A 9,514-nucleotide genomic window follows, 5' to 3' on the forward strand; every position below is an offset into this window, starting at 1 on the left:
CGGGTTTGCAGCAAGTCTATGAAAGATCATCAGATCAAACTTACCCCGGTACCTCGAATGCCCAGGAGAAACAAACTGCATGTATGACTGACACCCAGCACCTCTCCTCTTTAATCAGATTTTGCACTGGATCAGACTTGTTGACAGGAAGCAGCATCACTGTTCAGGGACTCCAGAGACAAGCTGTTGCTCACATGTGGAGTTGCCCGTCAGGTGTGACAACTACCCAGATTTTCAACATGAGATGAACAAAGTTTTAGAAGGCAGCATGTGGGTAACAGACATACAGGAGCCAACAGGAGACCGCCATCAGAAGTTCATGTTGAAAGCTTTGAAGGTTTTCAAGATTCTTGGCTCATGAAGGAAGTCCTTACTGACCGTCGCAGCTTTAACGTGCTGTCCACCTTCTTCTGATGCTTCTGTTGAACGTCGTTCTCGGTTTAACAACGTGTTCTTTTGAGTGGTATATTTCAGTGCAGCCCCATACATGTGACAAGGGACAAAGAGACCGCAACAGTCAAAATCCCACAGTTCAGGTTTGCAGACTCAAGGTGACAGTTCTGGTTCCAGCTTCTATTCAAAAGTTCTGTCTCATATCATTAAGAGAAAAATCACTGGATTGCAGGCAGACTGACCAAACTACATGACTCACAATATAAGTGATGGGAGACTGTCACCCTGGGCTTTCAGAACATTTTCTGACACTTGTGAATTGAAATAAATAAATAAAAAAGTATAAAGTATAAAGTTCATTCCCTTATCGTTTCCTGTCTTTTGACCCGCGTCACTCCCATCCCATAGAAAATGAGGGGGTGAACTTTGCTCCATCCAGCCGTCCACTAATTCATCCGCTCATCCATTCATGCATCCATCCATTCATTCATTAATTTATTATACATCCATCCATCCATTAATCCATCCATCCATCAGCAGTAATGGGATCATTTAGATCACACATGATGTCTTCAGCTTTAATTATCAGATTATTACCATGAGTGGAAAACTACACAGCAGTTAAATTAAATGTAATTAAATTAAGTATAATGACTCTTGTGAATGTAATGACTGTAAACTAATTGTTCATTATAAACTCTAAATTGTTTCCCAGTAAAGACTAACTATTATCAAACTAAATGTGAGCATGTCAACATTTTTAATTGCATTACTAATAGTTTTGTATTAAATTAATTAAAAGGAAGGAAAAAAGTCTTGGGAAATATCAGAAATAATCCTCTTCATCTCAGCCGGCTGGAGGGGCGTGTCTGTGTCTGTGTTTGATTGACAGCAGCTGGTGGCTACATGTCACGGACAGACAGTGTGTTGTTGAGTAATGATTACTGAGGCAGCTGTGATCCCATCACAAGATGCTTCGCACGTCTCCTGGTTTCCTTCATGACAGCGGAGGAACCGGTGGCTCATTAATTCTTCTTCCAGGTTGTGACTGAACTGACCCACAGAATCACACACACAGATCTGGATCCTGAGCTAATTATCCTCCCAGCTGCAGTGATTATTGAAGAGAGACTTACAGAGCAGATCCTGCCGGAGGATCAGAGGGCTTCACTTCACATTCAGCCCTGCACCACTATTATATCCAGTCTGCCAGTTCAGCTACCCGGCACACTTCACCTTGACAAGGACAGTGATTTCAGCCACTCAAACAACCACAACTTCAGCTCCCCACTCTGATGCTTCTCTTAGATCTTAATCAAGTCCATAACCACCACCACACAGACATCTGCTCAAGCTGATAATCATGTTGGTGACTGAGAGTTCAATTAGCTTTCTTTTTGTTTTTGAATGGATCCCTCATATTTGATTATTATTGATATGACAATATACTGTAAATCATTATCACATTATTATCACTCATGCAAAGTTATAAGTTAATAACATATATGAAATACCCAAAGTAAAATTTGTATATGTGCATACATGTTATTTATATACATTTAATTTATATGTGTAAGTTTATTAAAGCAATATACATATAAAAATGCTGTATGTTTATTTATGTTTTTCTTATTAATTTCTCATTAATTTTAAATATGTCTCTCTTCTCATTCTTTCTTTCAAAGTCTCAGACTTTTGGACCCTACTGTAAATAATATCAACATGTTGACAGGCTTTGGGATGGATATATATTTACGTAACATATGTCTACGATATAAACATACATAAAGACACATGCATATTTGTATGGGTTACACATAAATGTCAATATGTGAAATTGTTACAATTTCAGGTTTCATATATAATTTGTACATATAGTGTATGTTTATATATATATGTACATATATACATGTTTATTTTACATTTTTTCCGGCAAATTCATTTCATGATTATTATGTGATGCACTTTAAATATTAATATATTCCATGAATCAGAATAACACCGTATCATCAGGGTCTTCTTTTGATGAGCTACCAAAGAGTTTCTCAGATACTACATGTTTTTGGCCCCACACTGTGAACAAGACATGACACATCATCTTCTTTTAAGTTGTTATGGTGATGTGGTTGAACGCGCAGTTATGGAGCATCATTATCCTTCATCTGGAGTCATGTTTCTGACCAGTGTTCCCTCTCTTTCAGTTCTTTTCTCATCTACGTTCACCAGCTGCTCGCTGACTGCGTGTCTGCTGTTCGCAGCTGAGCAGGTAGAGGATTGTGGCTTTCTAGAGCTTTTTTTTTCCTGAAAATAGCTGCTGCTGCAGCCAAATATGACTCAATGAGAGCGGTGAACAGAACAGTAAAATTGTGCGCTGGAAAACAATGAGCCCAGTTTCACTATGAAGCTGTGTAAAGCTGAAAGTAGCTGAAACTATGACTTTATACTTCACTAATTGCCCTCTCCTATTAGAGAACTGGACGATGGAAATAAAAACTTAAAAAGAAAAAAAAACTGTGTTGTGAAAGTTCACACTTCACAAGGTTAAAATTAACTCGTCCGTGTTCATATCATGTTTTGTTTTTTATTCTTTTTCAGTTGAACCTCTTCCTACCATCCATCCCAGCCTCAAATCACCGCCACTTCTCAAACCACACGAATCACCATTTGATACTATAGAGTCACAGACAGAGATAACTTTTAAACCCATTGTGAGTATATGTTTCATGTGTCTCTGCTGTGAGTCTGACGGGTGGAGGAACTTTGAGCATGTAGGTTCATGGTCTGACTCTTTCTAAATGATTTCTTGCGATCATCATTCACTTGCAGATATTTCTTATGATGCTCAAACTCGATGTGTTGTTTCAGATTTGTTTCAGTGTTGGTTTATTCAGACCCAGATTTCTTCTGTTGGAATCTGAACTGGTTTGTTCATAAAAGTCTTCAAATGTTCTTATGAACTGACTTCTATTTTTTGTTGGCAAACAGCTTATTGGTGCGATACCGCCACCTTCTGGTGTGTGAGCGTTGTTAAATCAGAGTGAACGAACGCGCTCATTGAGAGTTCATGCACAACATCGGTTATAAACATGTTAAAAATCTTGCCATGTTGGCGTCGCATCAGAAAACTAGTTTGCTTGTAGATTAGATTTTAGTGTTAGCTCATTTTCCTAGAGCTGAATGTCACAATGACCAACTTCCTGACATCTCACATGACCATTAGTCTCAGAACAGTGTCATACTCTTTTTTATAACATGTTGGAGCCTCCACCATGAAGCATTAATTGGTCCGCTGGAACATTACAGAGCATTTCTATGTTTCCATCTTCATGTTCACATGAAATAAAAACTATGACCAACATGAACTGGCACTGAAGACCAAGGAGGTCGACACCATTTCCGATGGAACTTCATTATTTTGTATAATTCTCTTGACAGGTGGACGTAAACATGTCTGGCTTACCCATAGATGCAGGAGATGTCAATGACCACGTCGATCATGTCGCAGCACAGCTCGTACGTCTGCATGTCCACTGGGCTGCTGTCTGTGGCGATGTAAATCTTACTGACCACATCAAACAGGAAGGCCTTCTCAATACCCGAGTTCTGAAAACAGAGACAGGGACAAAGAAGAGAGAAACTCAGTGCAAGTCATTAGTGTTACCATGACCTCGGGTGATCACTAAGAGTTTTCAATGAATGAGAATACATGCACGGTGTGTACTATACACCACATGAAACCACTCACTCCCTTTACAGACATGATCTTGGATACAGGCATGCATTAGTGAGAACAAAGAATTCCACCCATCCATCCATCCATCCATCCATTTTCTGCCACTTTTCTGTAGCTGGGTCAAGGTGGTTAAGCAAGGTCGTCCATGTTCCTCTCCTCAGCAATGTTTTCCAGCTCCTCCGGGGGAATCCTGAGGCGTTCTCAGACCAGATGAGATATATAATCTCCCCAGTGCGTTCAGAGTCTACCACAGGGTCTCCTACCAGTAGGACGTGCCTGGAAGACCTCCAATGAAAGGCACCCAGGAAGATCCTTACCAGATACCTGAACCATGTTAACGGGCTCCTTTCAAAGTGAAGGAGCAGCGACTGCACCCTGACCTCCCTCTGGATGTCAGAGCTCCTCAGACCTATCTCTCAGGCTGAGCCCAGAAATCCTACAGAGGAAACTCACTGCAGCTGCTGTTCACCTATCTCATTCTTTTGGTCTGCACCCAGAGTTGATGACCACAGGCGAGGGTCGGAACGAAGATCAAGCTCCATCCTCTGTCTGCCGAACCTAACACGAACTGAAACACGGATTTTTAACACGAAACTGCTTTACTCAGTGTTTTTATTAGTCCTAATCACCTAGTCTGTTTGTTGTGAAGAGGACACCTCTGTGGATAATTCAGCTGCTGGTAAAAACCTCCTGAACGGCCGACACTGAAACCAGCATAAGCTGACAGCAATGGTGGTGAGGACAATTCCCATGATCCCACGCTATTTCATGAGTTCACTCAACGCCGTCTTTTTCTATTGTTTTGATTGAGAGACCCCTTAGAGGCAGAAGTTACTGTGTGTTTAACATTTAACCTACTACTTCTACTATATGTGTAATTCAGTCCATCCCCAAAAGAACCTTTGACAAAGAAATTAAACAGACAGAAATACATTTAAACAGTTGTCTTTTGTATCTTATTAATCATATTGTTCATACCTAATATTAGAGCGTGCTCTCTGAGTGGTTTCCCGTTCCCCCAGTCATTCTAATTCATTTCAGGTACATGAGTACGGCTCTGAATCCTAAATATCAGCTTCTCTCGAGGGACGGTCTGTTCAGCTGCTTAATTCCTCCAGAGAACAACCCGTTCAAATTATAAATAATGTCTGAAAAATGCCAGAAAGAAACTTGTGATAATGAGACAAGCATTTACCGGGACAATTAAACTGGCTTATTAAGGGAAGTAATCCTAAAAACAAACACTGCCTCCACAGCGGTCTGTTGTAAATAACCCTTTATTATTCTGTCCACACTGTAGGAGACAGTTTGGGTGAAGTTCAGGTTGTTACTGCAGATAATGGATGCAGTAATAAAACAAAAATGCTGTTCACACACAGATCTTAAAAGCACAGTGGAGTCAGTGGTGTCGGCAGAGATTTGGGAAATCAGTGTGTGGAGGATTACATCATCATCATCTTCAGTAGCAGTCCACTGTAGAGCTGCAGTCAGGCATTGAACAGACGACATGATTCAGTAATAATGTTTTTCAGCTTTTCTTAGTAGCGATATGATGTTTTTAAACTTGTCAGTATGAGAGATAATCACTCCATCATCACCACATTGAAACACTCAGCACTGCAGGAGATCTGTGTGAGGACACAACCGAGTCTGTCTGCATTATTTTCAATTGAGTGGCTCATCCAAAGACACAGTCTCTCTCTCATTTTCTAATTTATTTATCCAGGCTTATCTGTGTGTTGGGAGAATGAACAGAAGATCATAAACATACATGGTTTGCCCTGACGGACAATTTATGTTTGAACATTTTTTTGACCATATGTTTGGACTCTGATTTAGACATTATTTCCTGTTTTATTTTGAAACTACTTACCTTGTGTTTCTTGTGGTTATTTTACTTCTTGTCTTTGTCCTGTTTCCTTCCTTGTTGATTGTCTCCCCCCACCCTAATGTTTCACCTGTGTTCGATCACCCTTGCCTCCCTTGTGTCTATTTGGTCTCTGTGCTCCCCTTTGTCAGTTCTTCTGTTTCCTTTGTGTTCCTCCAGTTTTTTCTTCTGGACTTCTTCTGGTAGCCTTTATGTTTCCCCTTTATCGAGCTCCAAGGCTTACTGAGTCCTGGTTTTTGTTCCTGCCTGGATTTTTTGGATTCTTGGTTTTGTAAGTTTCTGTTTTTTTGTTATGAAACATAATTTTTCCACCTACCCCTTTTTGTTGTCTGCATTTTGGGTCTTACTTTTCTTGATACCTGAGACATACATGCATGCAAACAGACCAACAGTCAGTCTGTCAGTGCATCACATGTTTTCTGAATGGTTTGCAGAGGATGAATCCTGCTCCATGTCAGCAACAGTCAGGGCTGGATCCATTATGTTTTTGGGTTTGTCTGGCCCATTATCATGAAGGTGATATCTCAGGAACACCTTGAGGGAACTTCTTCAAATTTGGTACAAACATTCACAAGGATTTAAGGAAGTGATTAGAATTTGGTGGTTGAAGGTCAAAGGTCAAGGTCGCTGTGTGGCCATAACTCGCTAATTCATACACTATGACACAATTTACCTCAAATGTCTAGGATAAACTGAAGTGACGACCTTTTATATATGAAAGTAAAAGGTCAACATCACTGTGACATAATATTTTGTAAATGCACTTATGGTCATTATTCAACACTGTAACTCAGGAATGAGAGATAATGACCATATTTCCCTTGACCGGTTGGTGGAAGGAAACAGACAATTCTAGTTCATCTAGGTTGAAAAGTTTTCAATGAAATGTTTCAACTACTATTGGATGGAGTGTTATGAAATGTAGTTCAGCCGTTCACCTCCTCCTCAGGATAAACTGTAATATTTCTGTGACACCTCATCGTCCATCATCAGGTCAATACTTTACGACCAAATACCTGATGAACAAGTGACGTTAGTGCATGTAGACCTTCAGAGGAGCTGTTTACTGAGGATGATGAAGATATGAGCTCATTAATATCAAACTGCAAATAAAGATGGATGTAGCCTCTGTGATGTCACCCATGGGATCCTGAAGAGCTCTTGTCGCTGTCTGACTCTGAATGGTCGAAGAGGTGGGGCATGTGTGGAGCTGAGACTTCAATGCATGTTGGCTTGTGGCAAGCATGCACTCACCCACCTGTCACTCAAAGTGGCTACGCCCTCAATTCTCCATGACTTTAAGCTTTACTAAAATGTAAACAGGTGAGTTATATAAACAGGTGTCATGAAGGAGGAAATTAGCTCTAGAGACCAAAACAGTTGTTGTACCAGGCTGTAAACATGTTTATTTCTGCTGTAAAGTTGGACATTTTAACATGGGAGTCTATGGGGATTGACTCACTGTTGGAACCGGACTCTAGTGGTCGTTAGAGGAACTGCAGTTTTCAGCCCCAGAGGTTGATGCTTGGTCCTGGCTACACAACCAGACTGTGCTGTGTGTTTAGCCTGATCTCCATTGTACATGTAAATATCTTCTCAAAAAGCTGTAGACATGAGATACCTTTGTTAAAAAGCCTGTATTTTCTGTTGTTGTCTTTTTGCATGTGCTCACCCTGACGCCTGCTCTACCTTGACCGGTGAATACATTAATTCTGCAGTGGCCCTGGTCATCCCTGGGAGTGAGGAAGGAGTCGAGTCATCTTCTGCTCTCCTCTGCTTCCCCCTGGGCCGAGCACACAGACACACACTCCTCCTTTGTTGTCGGAGCTGGCTGCTTCATATCTGAGTGTGCAGGCCTCTTCCACCCACAGAGAGCAGCTTTCCTCAGCTGCTGGAGATACAATCACAGCCCAGAGATCACAGCAGAGAGAGAGAGCTGGCACACTGAGCCGTCTCCATCACTGTGGATTTCACTTCTTTATTTAAATGATTCCAATAATGACTGCATAACTTATAGTTTTTGACTTTATGTAATAGTAATGTTTATTTTTCATTTTTACAATATTTAGTGTAAAAGAGAGATTCAGGTGAATCCTGTCAGCTCAGGTTTCTTACCGTCTGAAGTCCTCAGGAGAGTATACACTCCCAAACGTCACGTTGTCTTCAGAGCATCGTACTGGGTTCACTTACTTTTTTGTTTGTACTTATTTTGCTGTCATTCTATCATGTTAGTAACATTTCAACTGTTGCTTCACTGCACTGGGCAAATGGCTAAATGTTCACCATAGTTAAAGGTTTAATGCATTAAATAAATGTGTGGTTTTATGTTGTGTTAACCTTTATAATTATCTGTGGAGTCATAGATCATTTATATTGGTATTAAGCGCCACTGTCAGACTGAAGACTGAAGCCCGGTGAATAAATGAAGTGACGCAGCTGGAGCACCCCAGCATTTAAGTTCATTTACATGGAGGTGACACTGATCATGAAGCAACAGACTCTTCAGGTTAGATTGAGCAGTAAACACTGACAAGCATAAATCAATATTACATTACTGAGTAAATTGTGGACACTGACATTGTAAACATTAAAGCTGCAATAAGCGTTATGCAGGGCCTCGCCCTGTTGCTCACCTCAGGGCTGCAGCCAAGAGGCCCCTTAACGTAGGCAACATGTACCACGTCCCTGTATACCAAGTGTAAACAAGGCAATGAAGATTTCATGTCAAAGGGTTACTTCCTGTTTTCAGCAGGTGGCGCTATGACTATGACTTCATATTACTGTGCTGATGTCTTCAGTATGTGTCATAAAACTCATGAAGTTTGGGGCAGATTGATCAATGTACACGCGAGTTACAACAACTTCCTGTTTCATGGTGAAACATGGATATTAGCCATGCTGCCACAGTCACACCATCCAACAAAAAGTTATAGTTTTCACTTTGAGGCATCATCAAGGTCTTACACATTTTCTCACCTAGTTTGAAGTGGGTGTGGCCAGCCTGCTAGGAGGACACACCATCCAACAAAAAGTTATAGTTTTCACTTTGAGGCATCATCAAGGTCTTACACATTTTCTCACCTAGTTTGAAGTGGGTGTGGCCAGCCTGCTAGGAGGAGGACATCAAATGATAAAATATGAAATTCTTTAACTCAGAAAAATGGCACCAAAAAGGCAGAGTAAATTCAAAATGGCTGACTTCCTGCTCAGTTTACGATGTGAATACAAGAGGCCTGATGACTTTTCGAGCATGGTAAGGCCTTAAAAAGGCCATGCACTTGTCAGAATAATAATAATAAGAAACACGAGCTTCAATTGGGTCCTTGGCCCTTAATAAATGTGTCTCTATTGTGTGTTTGGTAAAAGCCAGTTCATAGGCTTTTTCTCATTAATGAGTGTTTAAATATATATATATGTACACACATATATATATATATATATATATATATATATATATATATATATATATATATATATATATATATATATATATATATATA

The 9,514-nt window shown here is 40.3% G+C and overlaps 1 protein-coding gene and 1 long non-coding RNA gene across 4 annotated transcripts in view; both read right to left on the bottom strand.

Moving 5' to 3' along the window:
• rragd (ras-related GTP binding D) overlaps positions 1–9,514 on the bottom strand; it is a 49,570-nt gene that overhangs the window by 28,652 nt on the left and 11,404 nt on the right. For all 3 annotated transcript variants that reach the window (XM_087170546.1, XM_023394780.2, XM_087170547.1), the window contains exon 5: positions 3,854–3,996. In XM_087170546.1, coding sequence (XP_087026672.1) covers positions 3,854–3,996 — 143 coding nt within the window. The remainder of the gene's footprint in view (positions 1–3,853; positions 3,997–9,514) is intronic.
• Positions 6,248–9,021, bottom strand: LOC147817474 (uncharacterized). Its single transcript, XR_015436336.1, has 2 exons — positions 7,704–9,021; positions 6,248–7,618 (listed from the first exon to the last, which is right to left on the bottom strand). It is a non-coding gene; the product is annotated as an uncharacterized LOC147817474 (long non-coding RNA).

Source organism: Seriola lalandi, unplaced genomic scaffold (genome assembly GCF_002814215.2).
Source record: "Seriola lalandi dorsalis isolate HSWRI2012SDOR001 ecotype SW California unplaced genomic scaffold, Sedor1 jcf7180002054953, whole genome shotgun sequence".
Classification (NCBI taxonomy): Eukaryota; Metazoa; Chordata; class Actinopteri; order Carangiformes; family Carangidae; genus Seriola; species Seriola lalandi.